The sequence below is a fragment of the Boleophthalmus pectinirostris genome, unplaced genomic scaffold (assembly GCF_026225935.1).
Source record: "Boleophthalmus pectinirostris isolate CB_2022bp ecotype Guang Dong unplaced genomic scaffold, ASM2622593v1 HiC_scaffold_8, whole genome shotgun sequence".
Taxonomy (NCBI): domain Eukaryota; kingdom Metazoa; phylum Chordata; class Actinopteri; order Gobiiformes; family Gobiidae; genus Boleophthalmus; species Boleophthalmus pectinirostris.
In genome coordinates, this window is record NW_026571515.1 from 17,180,164 (window position 1) to 17,198,339 (window position 18,176).

At 38.3% G+C, this 18,176-nt stretch overlaps 1 protein-coding gene across 1 annotated transcript in view; it reads right to left on the reverse strand.

The window, feature by feature from the left end:
• Positions 1–220: 220 nt before the first annotated feature.
• Positions 221–18,176, reverse strand: part of mib2 (MIB E3 ubiquitin protein ligase 2) — a 36,650-nt gene continuing 18,694 nt past the window's right edge. The window contains exons 10-18 of the mRNA XM_055165899.1: positions 16,307–16,455; positions 13,461–13,617; positions 12,538–12,692; positions 6,756–6,882; positions 5,644–5,880; positions 3,519–3,697; positions 3,242–3,435; positions 2,699–2,764; positions 221–2,513 (exon numbers count right to left, since the gene is read on the reverse strand). Of these exons, the coding sequence (XP_055021874.1) occupies positions 2,272–2,513; positions 2,699–2,764; positions 3,242–3,435; positions 3,519–3,697; positions 5,644–5,880; positions 6,756–6,882; positions 12,538–12,692; positions 13,461–13,617; positions 16,307–16,455 (1,506 nt within the window). The 3' untranslated portion in view covers positions 221–2,271. The remainder of the gene's footprint in view (positions 2,514–2,698; positions 2,765–3,241; positions 3,436–3,518; positions 3,698–5,643; positions 5,881–6,755; positions 6,883–12,537; positions 12,693–13,460; positions 13,618–16,306; positions 16,456–18,176) is intronic.

Here is an 18,176-nt window from a genome sequence, read left to right on the forward strand (position 1 = left end):
TGTGTGTGTGTGCCTCCAGTTTCTTGCTAAACCAGACTCTTCTCTGTTCTGAGTTGCCGCTCTGATTGTGAGGGGTTACTGTAGGTGTTACTGATCTAACACATCATCTCCATACACGATGAACAGGAGCTGGCTGCTTTGGTGTAACACAACACCAACAGTGAGAAAAGGACCCCATACCCTCCTACTTTTGAACAATGAGAAATCATCAAAGCATGTATTTATAAAACAGGTTCATATTTATTGCAAAATATTTTTGTACAGATTAGAACTGAAAAACCATGAAACGAAGAGGAATGGACAGTAAGGCCAACATCAGAACTGTACAAACACAGAGTAACATTTTATACAGAACAGTTCTCTGTCCAACTGCGCCCTCTACAGGTGGAGAAGACCTCAAACCTCTCCAGTGATAAACATTATTGCCTTTGCGAAACCCAGGGACTCACCTCTCAGACTCAGAAACATATCCTAGATCATAAAAGAATACATCTCACCAGATGAGAATGGATGGAATTAGGATTCTCATGACAGCCCCCGGTGCACAGGAGGCAAACTGCATTAGCACGCAGGGGGCTAAGTGTTGACTCAAGAGTCTACATGAGGACCACAGACTGTATGAGGAGGACAGTCCTGGACTGGCCCTGGGTTCAGGATGAGCAGAGTGACTACATAGTTGAAGTTGGGGCGTGCATGCCCATGCACATCCTCATGCGTTTGGCACTGTTGAAAGTACTTTTAAAGTAAACAAGTCTCCCCCTTTGTCTCGGTCCATGTCCAAAAGGCAGAGACAGGTGCAACCAGACATTCAAATGTACAGCTCCCAAACATGGGATCAAACAACAAAAATCTCCTGTCTTCAGAAGTTTATATTATAAAATTAATTAAATAAGGATTAGGATTCAAGATTGATTATTATATGCATAAGCCCTTTTAGAAAACTAAACACTAAAACAGATGAAGATGTACAATCCAGATATCCAGAGAGAAGGGTCACTCTGACATGAAACATTAGCAGAATGCCTTCTGGGAAATGTAGTCCTCTGCCAGTGCTCCCCTCACATGGTTCCACTGGCCCCTTCAGCTGTTCAGCTGCGTTTGAGCGAGAAGCTGGTATTTATAATCGCGGGAGGTCATTGACCTTTATGGATATCACAAGTGCTTGGATGGATACCCTGAGAGAAGAGGACTTAGACTTGTTTTCAGTAGAAACAAGCAAACACCAACTAAAATGTTTCTAATTACCACCTTTCACACATAAATAAATATCTGTACGAGTGGATACATTATAAGCACAAATGTAACCAGAGAAATAAACACCACACTGTCATTTCAGCTTAACAATATGCATCTGTCCATGCATACACTGTATATAAACTGCCCTTGCATTCAGGCCAGTGCTGACTATATAAGAGCTGCAGCTATAGGACCCTCTGCAGACACTAACACTGATTATTACTATGGGATACAAACAATTCACAGGACAGGCCGTGTAAACAGAGGCCACGCAGCCACAGAGGATCATGGGTAACAGAAAGAAAGCAGCAAAGATAGGACAGAGACGAGAGGCGGCGCTCGGGCGGGAGTCTGCATCCTCTTTTACACAGAGGTTAAGACATGGGACTTTCAGGTCTGGTCAGTTTTACACAAAAGGATGTTGTGACAGAGGCAAGATGCTCTCCACTCGACTGCAGGTTGAAAAGCTAAATAGACATTGTATTTATTGGTGGACGCCATTTAGCCTCTGTATTTTGTACCTTTTGTGCTAACGTGACAATCGGCTCTGTGCACAGAAGCACACTAGCTCGCTCACTGTGTCTCAAAGCAAACAGTCACTTATTAAACTTGTAAAACATAAAATAAACAACCATAAAATAAAGACTACCCAGTGTGTGTCTCTCTTTCTCTATTTCCTCCACTTAATTATGTATTTTATTTGTGTATTTTTTAACCTGTTCACTGCCTTATCTTTAAATATTTATTCATTTTAGCACAATTCAGTAAAAACCTCACAGAGATAAAGCTGAACAGAAAGTAGTGACGCTCACAGTGAGGTTCCCAGGCGCTTTTGTGCACAGAGCCTATTCACTTCATACCAAAACCTCTGCGTAAAAAGGGACTCAAGAAATCTGCTTTTGGGTCTGGGCACTTTTTTTCTGTATTTAAACCCATCAAAAATACAAAAAGGTAACATCTTCTTGGTTTGCTGTCAGTCGCTCCTGTTTCAAATGTAACAGATGGTGTAAGAGTTTTAAACTGGAAACCACAGTCTCAGACAAAGAGTTGTATGCGCTCTCGGATGGTCTGTCTGCAGATGGGGCAGGTCTTGAGTGCAGCGCTACACTCTATACAGGAGGCGTGTCCGCACTGAAACACCAGCTTGATGTGGTTGTCGATGCAGATGGGGCAGGTGATGCGCTCCTCCATCTGTCTGTAGCGAGACTGGAGCTGCTCCAGGAGGTTGTGCTGATCCGAGTGCTCCGTCCCAGGGCTGCAGTCCACCTCTGTTTGGTCTGAGAGTCAAGAGACACACCAATCATGAATTTTAAAAATGGTTTACTGGGATTATCCGGATTTATTTTAATTTCCTCAATGACATAAAGTAGTTGCAATATTATTGTTATCGTGTTTAGCAACATACAGTGATTCACATCTGCTCTGTCTGAGAAGCTGAGAGAAAAGATCAACTCTGGCTTACCTTGTCTGATTTTCTTTGTGATTGTGACTTGACATTTGATGCACTTCTTCATTCTGTGGGCGCACTCTGTAAAAAACATAAAACAATTAAACGGAAACTATAATTTAAGACAAATCCAAATCTGAATCCACTGTATGTAGTACATTTATGCTTTATGTAGCACATTTTGTAATAAAAACTGTTTCAATTGCTGAACATATAAAGGTATATCATGAAAAACAACAAAAGGTATATAACAGAGGCTATAAATGCTGAACTTTGTCCCAATAGCACCTGGTGATAGAAGTGATTTACGCTGCCATCTGCTGGATAATATATGGCAATTGCAGTTACAATGTCCAAAATTTTCAGCCAATAGACAAGTATTTTTTTGGGAGGTATTTTTTGTACAGACTGTTTTGTGTTTATAATTTGTTTATGATGAAAGTAACAATCAAACAGTTAACCACAGTGCCATTAAATCAAATGTGATGTTTTTATTTAATAGAAAAGGGGTCTCGATGCTTTTATTTGCTCATTTTTATCTGCACAGTGTATTGGTACCTTCACAGGCCACGCTGTGCTGACAAGGGCAGAAGAGCACGAGCAGAGCCAGCTCAGAGCAGATGAGACACTCGCTGGGGCCAGGGGGCGTGGGCAGCACCAGGTTGGTCATGGTGTTTGGGGTGGTGTGCACTCTCCTCAGACTGGCGCTGCTCAGGCCCTGACCACACGTGAGGGCAGAGAGACGCTGGAGCCTGTGGGGCAGATTCACATTTATTATTATGTCAAGGTTATGTTATATTATTATGTGACTATGTGTACGTGTGCGCAACTTTACCTGTGCTTCTCAGAAAAGCTCTTGATGAGCTGTAGCACAGTGCTGTCTGTCACCAGGTCCAGAGGGCTCTTTCCTTTGTGGTTGGCGTAGCTCACGTCTGCCCCCTCCTGGGCCAGGTAACAGGCGATGGCTGCTCCCACGCTCAGCTCAGTGTTTCCCAGCAGCCCAGAGGCGCTCAGCTGTGATACACAGAGGAACAGCACTCACAGATCTGTACGGTATCAGATCAAGCTACACAATATAAAGCTGCACAATAACCACTTTAAACTGAGCTAAGACCATTTGCAGCAGATATCAGACACTGTCATTTGTGATTTTAATTTACTTATTTATTAGTGTTGATCTCAAATTTGACTGTAACAGTGCAAGATAAACTGAAATGAAACTCAACAGAAATGATTATCCTCCCTCAACAATGACCTGTGCATCCACCTGAAAAGAGCTTTGTGTGTTAAAGAAAGTCAACTGAGTGTGGGAGTCACATTTGATGTGGACACAGAGGTGAGCAGAAATACCAGATACAGAAGAGTTACTAAAAGCTTCTAACAGGAACAAAAATCATCAGCTTTCTTACCCTTGACAACACTCCTGCAGCCTCATACATACTCAGACTCTACCTTTACAGCTCATTTTATATCTCAGAATAAAATGCTCAACTCAACAACATGAAACAGGCTGAAATTTGCATTGGTTTAGCTCATAACTAATAACAGCAGTAGATGAACCCTTTGAACTCTTTTGCCTGAGGATCTCATTTGGAAACTGGGGTTTTCTAGACAAGGCCTTTCTCTTTAACCACAAGCATACACCACAGTTTCCTACAGTGTTTCACTTCAGTATTTTGAAGCTGAAGTGCTAAACTCTGTAAAATGACCCTTTTTACACTTCTACTATTAACCCAGATTAATCAAAGGATCTGACTCAGGACTATTCTTCCTCTGGATTTTCTTCATTTCTTTTGTCACAAACAAACAGAGCTGTTCTTTAAATAATAGACATTCTGTATTTTCCTGGTATTAGGTATAAATTTCTCACATGCAACATATTGTTGTTTTACATTTGGTTCATGTAGCCAAAATGGCTCCATAATAGTAAGAGGTCCATTGACCTCTTCATAGTGTCTTTTCACCGTAATAATCAGATTTTCATTTACTTAATATATAATGTATAATAAACTATATATGTATAAATAAATGTATATGTTATAGCTTGACAAAGTACTACATGACATTTAATATTAGCTGTAGTCATTAAATAAAACTGAAAGTACAATGCCCCCTTTTACTTCAGCTCTGGGTATGTCTTTAAATTTCCAGTGCGCCTCAGTCTAAGCTTCAGCATAATCTGTCTCCTCACCTAACCCCGTCTGATCCCTCTTTATTTACTTTACTATAAGACCACATTTAGATCCTTCATCCATGTGTTTGTATCAGCCTCCCCTCCCAAGTCTATTCCTGTCATTTAGTCTCACTGTCTTTCTCTGAATGAGACTTTAGTCTCATCACTGTGAGCTGCTCACGTCAGCTGAGTTTTCACACGTACGCCCTTTACTATGTAGCTGCAACTTGTTTTAAATACAAGCTTTAAGTGACATGAGGTCCTCTACAAACAACATTTTATAGTGTAAAATAAACTTGTAGATTAGACCTAAACAAACATGTTCTTGTCCTGTATTACATAAAATTTACTCTGGTGAGCTTTAAACCGTGTTATGATGTTGTTACCTCCTCATAAACAAACCTGGAGTTATGTTTTATTTCATTCACACATGTTTGACTAACCCTGCATTATTAGTCTGTCTACATCTCCAAAGTTCAAAATGCTCTGTTCCACCTTGTGATGTCATGAAGTTGTCAAGTTAGCAGCTGCATTTTACCTTTATGTTTAGTGAAAATGGGGAACCCCAGGCTAAAATGATCTAAATAATTATAGTGAAGGTGTATGCATGAGTTAAAAAAGAGTGGAGCACTTCCTCTGTTACCACATGACATCACAAGGTGGAACAGAGTGTTTTCTGTGTGAGAGAATAATAAATATGCATCATGGTTTAGAGCGAGTCCTGGTGAAGTAAACGTTCATCTTATTTGTGTTGTTGTTGCCTGTTGCTTGTGTGTGTGTGCCTGACCTTTGTGTAGAGGGAGTTTCCACAGCTGTCCCCTCCCTCTGTGGGGTTGATGATGGTGGAGGCGAGCTGGGGGCGCAGGAGGGCGGTGTGCATTGCCGTATCTCCATCCTCGTCCTCCATGTTGACGTCCGCTCCCTCTGACACCAGCAGCTCCACCAGCTCCGTGTGGCCCTGCGTCACCGCCAGCTGCAGCGCCGTTTGGTTTCGGTTGTTACGGATGTTCATGTCACAGCGGCCCTGAATATAAAAGGAAGAGGAATTTTACAGTTCACAAAAATAAATAAAACAAAGCATAATTTGGTGGTACAGCTACAGTATGTAAAGCAACTGCACATCTGCTCTACAAAACCTTGAAGCCTTTGGTATTTTTCAGATTCTAGAGGGTCAGATTTCCTTATTGCTCACGTTGTAATTTAGGAAATATCCAAAAGGTAAATTCACAAACACTGAACCTGGTAATTTCAATTAGTGACTAAACCCTGGAACTCACTGTATTACAACAAAATTGAGCATTTAAACAATTTTTATTTTAGCTGCCCTAATTTGTATTAATTAATATTATCCTATAGAATGTTGTGATGTCATCTGAAATCCAGCAATAAACAGGAGTCCATCTGTAATATTAACACACTAGGCAGTGGTAGAAGAAGTACTCAGATGAATTACTCAAGTAAAAGTACAAAAGTTTAAAAGTGTAAACTCAGAGTAAAATGTAAAACTATTTTGAGCAGATTCTGAGATCTAATAAAGCTACAAATGTTGTGATTTTAATACAGATTTGTGCTGAATTTATTCAACAGAAACAAGTGAAGCGATATCTTTTCCCCAGATGTTTTCATTTGTATATTTCTGTTTGCACAAATGTGTTAAAAATAAACAGCAGGTCTCAAACTATAATAAAGAATACTTTTACTTATCAGTCCAGTTCAAAAATGTAGTGAACTGGACCTGTTCTCAGATGTAGTGAAGTAAACTGAGTACTGAGGGAATGTACAGATGCTTAAAATTTATACCAAATTACAGCACTTTTACTTCATTATGTTACTGATACTAGGTAATATATACTGTATTTTCTGCTTTGATGTTAATATTAGCTGGGTTAAACTCCTGACCTCCTTGATGAGGATCTCTGCGACTTCTCTGTGGTTGTTGAGAGCGGCGAGGTGCAGCGCCGAGAAACCGTCCTCCTTCTTCACGTCGACCAACTGCCGCGCACGAGCCAGGATCCTCTCTGTGGCCCTGAAACACACAAGACAACACAAACTATGATCCACAAGGGAAATTGTTTGTACACAGTAGCTCACGCAAAGAGCAAAAATATAAATGGTCATAATAAATTCATAATAAGTAGCAAAAAGACTGTAGCAAGAGACTGGTGTCAAATAAGGCATTTTGTATATGTACAAGAAAAAGAAAAATATAGTAAATATATCTCAGCTATATACAAGAGGTCATAAGGAAGAGCGTAAAGATTAAATGGCCCATAGTACACTATTTTCTGATGGAAAACATTTTTCACATTTTCAAAGCAACTCAGCAACTAAAGACATTCAGTGACATCTCCCACACTGAGTGACTGAGTGTACATTGACCAATAGGATCCATGCAGCGAGGGGACTGTTCTGTAGCTGCTTTATGAGCTGTGAAATTAAAGCCAACAGTGAGGAGGTCTGCTGCCACTGAGCCCGAGCACCTCTCTGTCTTCAAACTCATGTCTGCGCAGAGCTCCAAACCATTTAAGTATTAAAACTCTGGCTTAATAAAAGTGGGGAGGTTAATGCAAGGATAAAAGAGGAATTACTGCTACTAGTTTATATTTATGCTTTTAATTTTAGAATTAGATTAAAGAAAAACAAAAACAGTGAGCTCAACCTCAACATCAACCTGCACACCAAGGCTCAGCTCTCACCACAATGAGCCACGAATTATAATGGACTAATTGGATAAAAATAATATACAGTTATATATTTTGGATTTTAAAAGTCCTGTATGTATATGATGTCATGAAGCTGTAGTTGTCAACATAACAGCTACTTTTAACTTTTTGTTTAGTCGAGATTGACAATTCCAGGGCTGAAATGATCCAAATGATTCTAGTGAAAGTGTGTGAAGTTTTACAACACAGTTTAGCACTTCCTGTATTACCACATGACGTCACAAGGTGGAACAGAGTATTTGAGAGAAGAACACCCTAAAATACCTAAATATGCAGGATTTCTGTGTTAAATATGTGTGAATGAAACAAAACACAACTTCAAGTATGTTTGTGATGAGGAAACAACATTAAACAGAGATCAGAAAACAGCGTAATATAAGCGCTTTAATTGTAAAATGTCTGTATTCTGTATATTGTGCAGTACATATCAAGGGCAGGAAGACAAACTGTATTTCCTCATTGCCATAATTCAGATTTACGGGCTACGTTTCTAGACGATCTCTTTTAGCATAATGCCAGCTCACATATGTACCGCAAACCAATCCTGTCTGAATAAATGCCTGAGTATCGCTCCCAAGGGCTAATTGCATTATTTCCTCATTCAAGTGACAGGAAGGGGTCTGATGAAGATAACTGCTTCATTAGGAGCCTGTAGTCTCATCAGACCCTTTCCTGACATACAAACTGCATTAGCGTCTCATGTACAGTGGAGGGGGGAGGGGACGAGGGGGCGTTGGTGGAGGTCACCAGAACTGCAGTGCACCACAGTGACCGTCTTTACAAGGAACCAGCCGATACGGATGAGGTCCCAGGGTGCTTCTTATACACAGATATGATGATGTTTTGCGGCTGATGCTCAATGTCAACATTCCTTAAGGGTGTGACGCTAACTGTAGGCATGCTCTGTCTGAAGCTTTATTCGACTTTAATCTGAGCTTTACATTAACACAATCTGACCATCAAGACATAGCTGAAACTACAACTGGTGAGCTGATTTATGTGGTTAAACAAGTCCCTCTCAAATAACATTACAGTCACAAGCTACTGTAGCTCTCCCACGTTTTTTTGTTGAAAATCAAACTCCTTAACATTCGTATTGATCACCGGCTCATGAAATGTGCTGTGCTGTGAGTTTTAATTGTCCTAATTACGTCATGGTATTTTTAACTCGACACTATGACTTTTTAATATTACTCTATTACTACTGCAGAGTTTCATGACATTTACATGGCATTTAAATAAATCTCTGTTAATCAAAAAGGAAAAAAAAAACGTATTTGGCAGTGTGTACTAATACGTGCATTGTGTTTCCACTGTAACTGGCAAACAATATACATAGAGTTACATGTACAACACCCCCAGCGTGATGTCAGTATAAAGCATCAATATCAGTAAATTCACGACGACTGTTTAATTGTGTACACGTTCAAAGAATCTGAGTGACATTGATGTGCAATATGTGAATGTACCACCAGATGTCCCCAAAATATCAGGCCTGACGCGATCGATTTGTTTATCTTTCAGTCAATTCCTGGAGCCCATCCTGGAATCTATTGGCCAGAGGCAGAATACACCCCACTAACAGCCAGTGAGACACCTTTAGGATACAAATTAACACCAGCCAGTAATTATTCACTTGGGGCAATTTGCAAATGAAAAACTTTAAAGGTCCTGTATTACACAAAACGGACTCCTGTGAGGTTTTAGTCATGTTTGATTAGGGCTGGGTATCATTAAGAAGTTGCCGATACAATACATACTTCGATACATAAGTCACGATACGATACACATCTCGATACAGTGAGCTTACGGTTTGATTCAATACGATATATTTCAAATCAATTCGATACGGTTCAATAAAAAAATAAAGGATAAATCATGGCTGTGATGCTAAAAGTCTTTGTTAAAGTTTATATGAAGCACACCCATTTTATCATCAAAACAGAGAAAATGTCAAATGTGTAGCATAAACGAGTTTCCTTCCTCTAAACAAACAACAAAACTGTAGCACTGTAACAAAATAATTTAGTAAAATATACCAAAAAATACTCCTGGTGATATATCAATACAGCAGCACACGATATCGATACTGTATCATCACATTAAACAATACAATATATCGATATTTAAATATCTTTGCACACCCCTATGTTTGAATGTTGTTACCTCATCAAAAACAAATCCGGAGTTGTGTTTTATCACTCACACATGTTTGAGTAATCTTTTATTATTAGTCTGTCTACATCTCTAAAGCTCAAAATGCTCTGTTCCACCTTGTGATGTCATGAACAGCTACATTTAACTTTTAGCTCAGTATAGATAAAAAAATTCCAGTTTTGAAATTATCCAAATGATTCTAGTGAAGGTGTATGGAGTTTAAAAACACAGTGGAGCACTTCCTGTATTACCACATGACATCACAAGGTGGAACAGAGTGTTTTCTATCTGAGAGAACACAGTCTACATATGCAGGATTTGCGTTAAACATTTGAGAATGAAACAAAACAAAACTCCAGGTCTGTTTTTGATGAGGAAACAACATTATAAACTGGAATCTATGGTGTCACTTGATAAGTTCTTGAAAAAAATAAAAAGTGTGGTGACAGAGATGTGCGTATGTTTTTCTTGAGAGAAGCAAATGGTTTTATAATGTGCTGTTTTGTGATCTTACTGTTTTGTATTGATTGTGTTGGCAGCTACAAAACTCTGAATCTCAATGGGACCTCCTGGTTAAATTAAAGGTAAAAAAAAAATGTAATAAAAAAAAAAGATAACATAAATCAAAAAATAACATAATATGGGCCCTTTAAAGGAAGATAAACAGACACGATTTTAGTTTCCAAAAGACTAAATGTCACATCGCCTATTCACTGGTTTTCAAATGCTAACGTAGTTTTGGATGACATTCAGAGCCAGATGTGTAAATACCTCTCCAGCAGCTCTGATTACGCGAACATCTTTACGAGTGTCTGAGGGAGACTCTGAATGAAGTGGCACACGCTGAAGGGAAAATGTTTTAAATGAAGCTGGTGTTTTTCATTCCTGGCACCTCTTTAAAGCACAGCACTTTCCATGACACATTGCGGTTATAAAACGGTCCCAAGTTCACATAAGGTCACACTCTATATCTGTAAACGTTTTGCAGATAAGATAATAGTGAATGGAGTAAACAAACGGACAACAATTGAAAAGAGGCAGGTCAATCGGAACTGGAGTAAATTTAGACTAAAGAAGGGCGGATGAGGGACGAGGAGGAAGAGAGGATGTTGGAGAGTTAGATAAACACACACACCAGACTGCCTTAGGAACCAAGAGCAACATACTGTAGCTATATGGCCAGAAAACAAGTCTGATTTTAACTGATTTTAATCAATTTTAAACTATCGTCTTTCAAACAGGGGATTTTCATTCATATCATATGCTTTTATTTAGGAAATTGTAAATTACCTTCAGTTACATTTGCAGAGATCTCCAAGGTTACATTCAGACTGCAGGGCCTAATGCTCAATTCGGATTTTTTTGTGAAATCAGATTTTTTTGCGAGGTCGTTCACATTTCCAATTAAATGCGACTTGTATGTGATCTCCAGTGTGAACTTTAAATGTCCCAAAAGTGCATGTGCATGGGAGGACACGACGACGTCACACGCAGCAAGCGGAAGCAGACTAAATGCTGGGCTTGTTTTCCCAAAATATGGTCCAGTTCTTCGTAAAATGGACAGGTTACACGTCCAACGCCGCTTCGTTTGTTTGAGTCTTTAGCCTCCTTGTATATGACTTGCAGGCTCTTTATTTTTTGCTCACATTGGAGCCAGGACCGCTTGTAGCCGTGCTTGGACATTTCTTTGGCAATCATTTCAAAAACCGCCCAGTTCCGATAAGACCCCTCCAATTTGGCCTGAATACAGCAATCCCTCCAAATATTAATGAACTCGCTAACCTCACTTTCCCTCCACTGGCGAGACTCTGAACCTGATGTGTAGGTGGGATGAATGCGATCTGGCCGTTCTGACTGAAAAAGATTGGATATGTATCGGTTTCAGGACCACATATCCAAGTGGACTGGGTCGCATTTGAAAAAATCGGATCTGTGTCCTTCAGACTGATCAGATACAGGTCGCATAGGGGTGAAAAAATTTGATTTGGGTCACTTCAGGCTGCAGTCTGAACGTAGCCTTCCTGTAATTTCACAATATCCCTGATTTGTAAGTAAGAATGTCAAAAGTAAACTTGAATTAATCAAATTTATTTAACTGCCCAGCCCCAATAGCTACATGTTTTTACATTTTTACAACAATGTAGTCTAGTAGTTTGCATATTTGTAATTCTCCATATGAAATTTTGCTAGACAATTTTCTTCTGTATTCATCTCTCGAGCAACTGAGGCCCTTGTAGTGATGCACAGACGGTCACTGGGACGAGGAAGCAACTTAAAATGTCAGTTATGTAAGCAGAGTAATACGGTTTTAGGATTAAAGCCCTTTTCTTGACTTTCAAGCACTAATTACTCAAGAGAGAAGAATTTTGGGGCTTTGTTAAGTACAAAGACAATCTGATTTAAAGGTCACATAGTACACAAAATCGACTCTTGTGAGCTTTAACCCATCAAAAACAAACCTGGAGTTGTGTTTTGTTTTATTCACATGTTTGAGTAACTTTATTATTCTATACTCAAGAAGCCTAAATACGCAGGGTTTGTGTGTTAGACCACTGTGAATGAAACAAACAAAACTCGAGGTATGTTTGTGATGAAAAAAAACATTATAACTTAGATCAGAAAACATAATATTGGCGGTTTAATTTAAGTACCACTGCTCCTACAGAATCAAGATACAACCTTTCTACAGATCACTATGCTCTTTCATTTTCCAAATACATATCAAATTTTCCCCAGATGTGCATGATCCCTGTATTATTTTTATTATTATTATTAATTTAGTATTACTATTTTGGACTCACAGCTTGTTTCCCTTGAGCGCAGCATGGTGAAGCAGATTAAAGCCTCTGTGGTTCTGTTGACTGAAGTCTATACTGGGCACCACCACCAGGACCTCGATGATGCTCCTGAAGTCTTTGGCGATGGCGTCGTGGAGAGGCGTGTCTCCATATGAGTCCTATTAAAAAAACAACAAAAAACACACATTTTGAACAGAGATAATGTTTGTGAAAGTGCTCATTTATAAAGAAAAAAATATAGAAAAATCAAACAAATAACAAAAGAAAACTGGACAAAACGGTTCTGTTTAGCTGTGCATATGACTGAAAGATTTTCATTCCGAACTCTTCTCTCTAATTTATGTAATTAATGTCTCTCTCTTTTTTTAATTTTATGATGATTATTTATGGTTTGATTTGTTTTTATTGTGATTTTATTGAATTTTTTTATTCAGTAAAGCACTCTGAATTACTTTGTGTACGAATAGTGCTATAAAAATAAACTTGCCTTGCCTTTTTTAAATTTTTTATTTTTGTCCAGTTGATAGAATAAAATTTTTCTTTTGCTATGCTTGTCTCCATGGAGATAGATACGTTTAATGTCGCACTGTGAAACATTCCAGGCTGAACATTTAAAGGCGCAATGTCTAACTTTTCTGTTCAAATGTTTTTCTTTGTCGAGATTATTGTTTTGTCTGGAATCTTTCACAATCAGGCAGAACAACGACACATACGGAAACAAGCAGGTGACAAACCCCCAATCAAAAAGTTACATAGTGCACCTTTAAGTACATTTACATGGAGACTAGCATTATAATATGAATTTAAATATTTATTACCATGCACATGTACATAAGTATTTGATTATAGTATTTAATAAAGACTTTTTTGGCACTGTTTAGTACTGAACAAATGAGTGTGTAAATAGTGTGAAGCGTGTTTCTGACCTGCAGATTGACGTCAGCCGAGTGCTCGGTCAGGACCCGCACAACGTCACTGAATCCTTTGTTGACGGCGATGTGGAGTGCAGTGCACATGGAGTTATTCAGCATGTTCACATTGGCCCCTTTACTCAGGAGCAGACGCGCCACCTCCGCCTGGTTCCTACACACGAGACAAAACACAAATAACTGTCACAAGAGTCAGGTTTAACTTAAGCTCCTTTTAGTTTACCGTTTGTCTTATGAAGTTTAGATTTCTCACGCGCACAGACACACACATACACACACATACACACACTCTTCACTCTTCTCTATCATTTAATGTCTCTCTCTCTCTTTCTTAATTTTTTGATGATTATTTATGTTTTGATTTGTTTGTATTGTGATTTCAATGTATTGCTTTTTCTGGAAAGCACTTTGAATTACTTTGTGTAAGAATTGTGCTATACAAATAAACTTGCCTTGCCTTGCCTTGCCACACACACACACACACACACACGCACGGGCACATACACAGACACACACACCTGCACCAGAGCGCCAACAGGGAGATCTGCATTGAGCAAAACAGCCTGTCTTTTTCTTTTTTATTATTCCTTAAAGTGACCAAATGTGTACAAAATTACAAATATCCTTAAAGGTGCACTGCGTAACATTTTGGTTGTGGGTCCATCACCTGCCTGGAATGTTCCACAGTGTGACATTAACCAGCTCTAACTTGCATTTATTAAATTACAGGTGGTTTTATAGCTCAAAAATACCTAGAAAAACAGGAATTCTGATTCTAACTTGGTCTGGTTTGGTCTCCATGATAATTAAAAGGTTTAATGCCATACTGTGAAACATTCCTGGCAAAGCAATAATATCTCCATGGAGAAAAGTTACACAATGCACCTTTAAGGCCCTTGTAGTGATGCACAAATAGACCTGTAACGATAATGTGTGATAAACAACAGACAAAAGAGACAAAACACAGTCTGTCCTGTGAGTGAGGTTATCTCCTTTTGGTCTCATGAAGTTTATATTTCTCACATGTAAAAAGCCTGAAGGATGTGACCTCGTGTAAACAGATTTATTTTTGTGTGTGCTGCTGTATGTCAAGCTATTCCAAGATGTCTATAAAAAGATTTGGATCACATAAAGCTATGAGCCAAATAAGGAAGGAAGAGGCATGACAATCGGAAACATTTGACAATTCAGCCTGAACTGGAAATTTAAAGGTTAATTGTGCAACTTTTCTGGGTGAGGGTTCATCATGGAGAAGTTATTGCTTTGCCTAAAATGTTCCACGGTATGACATGAAGCACATTTATCTAGCATTTATTCATTACGGGTGTTTCTATTGCTCAAAAATACAATATTTCTCTCTGTGAATAGGGGTGACTCTCCACAGATCTGACCTGTAATGTAGCCTAATGTTTTCTCCCTTGAGATAGATGCAATAGGTTTAGTCTCTACTGTAGAACATTCTAGATAAAACAATAACACTTCCATGAAGACAAGCGGGTGACAGGCCCTTCAACCAAAAAGGTTTAAACACAACACTACATTTAGTAACATAATATTCTCTTTGTGGGGTAAATAATATTGCATTCATATATTGTATAATGGGGTTTTTTTGAGTTTTTTCTTGCCACAAAAAAGGGTCTAGCTACAGGGGAATCTCTGGGACAGTTATCTATTGGCTTGTTTCCTGTGATCTGTTTATCCTTTATTGACCAATCGTTGTATAACTGTCTTTTGTCTAAATCAATAATTTTGTTAAACCCTGTGATGTAACTACTGTTGTGATTTTGGCAAAAAAAATGAACTGAATAATGCGATGGAAAGAACACTAATTTTGAAGGTCTGATTTAGCCTGTTGATACTTCAACAGTTGATCATCCATATTCCCTGTGGGTGCGATGCTAACTAGAAGCACTGCTCTGCCTGAAGCTTTGTTACTCAAGTTAGACTTAATCTGAGCTTTATTTTAACGCAGTCTGACCAGAAAGAGCTGATTTGGCTGGAGCTACAACAGGTGAGAAGATTTGTACTCTTAAATAAGTCTCTCACATAAAAAATTACAGTAAAATTTACATTAGTCAACAATTTTTCAGTTTGTCACTAGCACCTTTTTAATAAAAAACCTAAACAGGATCATGGATGCTCGTATTGATCACAGGCTCCTGACAATGTCCTGTTTAAATCAATTATATATATATTTATTTATTTATTTATTTTGGGGTTTTTTTTGTGTCATCATGGAAACTGCTGAACATTTCGCCAGTAGAAATGCATTACAGAACACCCCCGGCATGATGTCGGTATCTTTTAAGAAAATTACATATTATCCATTTATAAAGAACTTAAATTATCAATTATTGTAATTTGTATGTATATATGCAATAAATTATAATAAATAAATAACTTGTGAGCAATAATATCTTTAGAGCTAAGTCTCTTATTCCATTATTATGCTGACTGGATGCATGTGTTGTTTCTTTGTGATGAAATATGACTAAACTCAACAATTCACCGCATTACAACAAAACCCTTCATTTTAACAATATTAGTTTTAGTTGCCCCTCATTTCACTTACTAATGTGAGCAATAACATCTAGTCTATTTAGTCTAATATACCATTACTATTATTATTATGACTAAAGGAGCAGAGTTTATCACATTTATCTTCTCCCTCTTCCTTTTGTTCATGCCAAGGGAATGTACATAATGGTTGGAACATGCATTTGTGTTAATTGCCAGATTTTTTGTTGTTGTTTTCTTTAAATTGATGCCAACAAAATGATGGCATGAGCAATAAACAAATAAATACATAAATAAAACTATGCCAACTGTGCGCATGTTGTTACCCAAAAGCGGTGTAGTGCAGAGCCGTATCTCCATCCTCGTCCTTGATCTCGATGGAGCCGTTGGCCTGGAGCAGGGCCTTCACCACCTCCATGTGTCCCTGATGAGAGGCCACTTGGAGAGCTGTCTTTCCCTGGTTCTTTATGTCCACCTGGAGAAAAAACACACACCCGGGCATAGTCACTGTACTGTACAGTCTGCACTGTGAGCTGGGACAGATATGATGGAGATTATCCATAATCCAGACACGTCACGTCACATGGATATACACGCTCAGGTGGATCTGACTCAGGAGAGGTATTCTCTGACAGCTCTTAATTGATTATTACCAGTTATATAACTCTGATCTGATTTTATTGTTAATAAAAGAGCACAGTTTAAAGGGCCAATATTACACTATTTTCTGATCTATGTTATAATGTTGTTTCCTCATCACAAACACACCTGCTGGAGTTGTGTTTTGTTTCATTCAGACATGTTTAACACATAAATCCTGATTGTTTAGCTCTCTTCTCTCAAGTAGAAAACACTCTGTTCCACTTTGTGATGTCATGTGGTAATACAGCAAGTGATCCACTGTGTTTTTAAACTCCGTAAACCTTCACTAGAATCATTTGGATAATTCTAGCCCTGGAATTGCCAATCTGTACTGAACTAAAGGTAAAAGGTCTCTTTTAACTTGAAAACTTTAACGTGGAACAGAGCATTTTGAGCTTTGGAGATTAATAATAAAGTGTTACTCAAACATGTGTGAATGAAACAAAACAACTCAAGTTATGTTTTTGAGGAGGTAACAACATTAAAACATGTCTTGAAGCTCACAAGAATCTGTTTAGTGAAATACAGGACCTTTAAGCAATAACAATATATATATATATTCAGGCCATCCATTCATCCATTTTCTTTTTCTTATCCTGGGGCAGCAGTCTAAGCAGAGACTCCCAGACTTCCCCCACCCCAGACACTTCCTCCAGCAACTCCAGTGGGACCCCAAGACACATAGTCCCTCCAGTTTTTTTTTTTGAATCATGTACAACAACTGTATTTGTATCACACACACACAACATTCATTTTAACTTCAACGTTTTTCAAATCTGTCAAAATATATAACCCAAAACAAAACAGCTTGGTGGTCTGATTTTCCACAAAGACATTTATTTTATTGAACAGTTTTCTAGGTAACTTGAATGTAGGTATTTCAAAGCCCTCATAACTTAAATACTTCTGACTATGATTCTTATTTTCACTTTACTCTTCAGTAAAGCTTCCAGCTTTTGATAATATCTAAATATATTGTCTTTTCCGCATCCAAGACACACAGCTGCGTAGCAGTGCACAAATGAATGTCAAGGTCGCATACCAGAACACAAGTGAGGAGTGAAGTGATAGGGCAAGGTGCAGTCAGGGCTAGAGACCAAAAAAACAAAAATAATTTGAAAGGGACATATTTTTTAAAAATTACTTTTAAGTATTGGTTTTCAGATTGTAGATGTGAATATGTCACAGTCTCAGATGAGGACAAGAGTCAGATTTCCCTATTCATGAAAAAAGAAAAGCATGAACTCTTTACTAATGACACTTTTTGTTATAAGCTGCCAAATGTCAAGCAGAGATGACCTTAAACCAATATTTGTGTTGTATTGCAGCTGATCTGCTTCTGACAGAAGAGGACATCATGTGCTCCAGATTATCTGTTTACTGTTTTACAACAGTGTTCTAATGGATAACACACCTTTTTGGCAGGAAAAGTAACTAAAAGAATCTGATTACAGTATTGCCCTACTTTGTAACTAGTTCCTGCCCAACACTGCTTATTTATATTAAAGGTAATATATTACACAAAATTGTCTCTTGTGAGGTTTAAGTCATGTT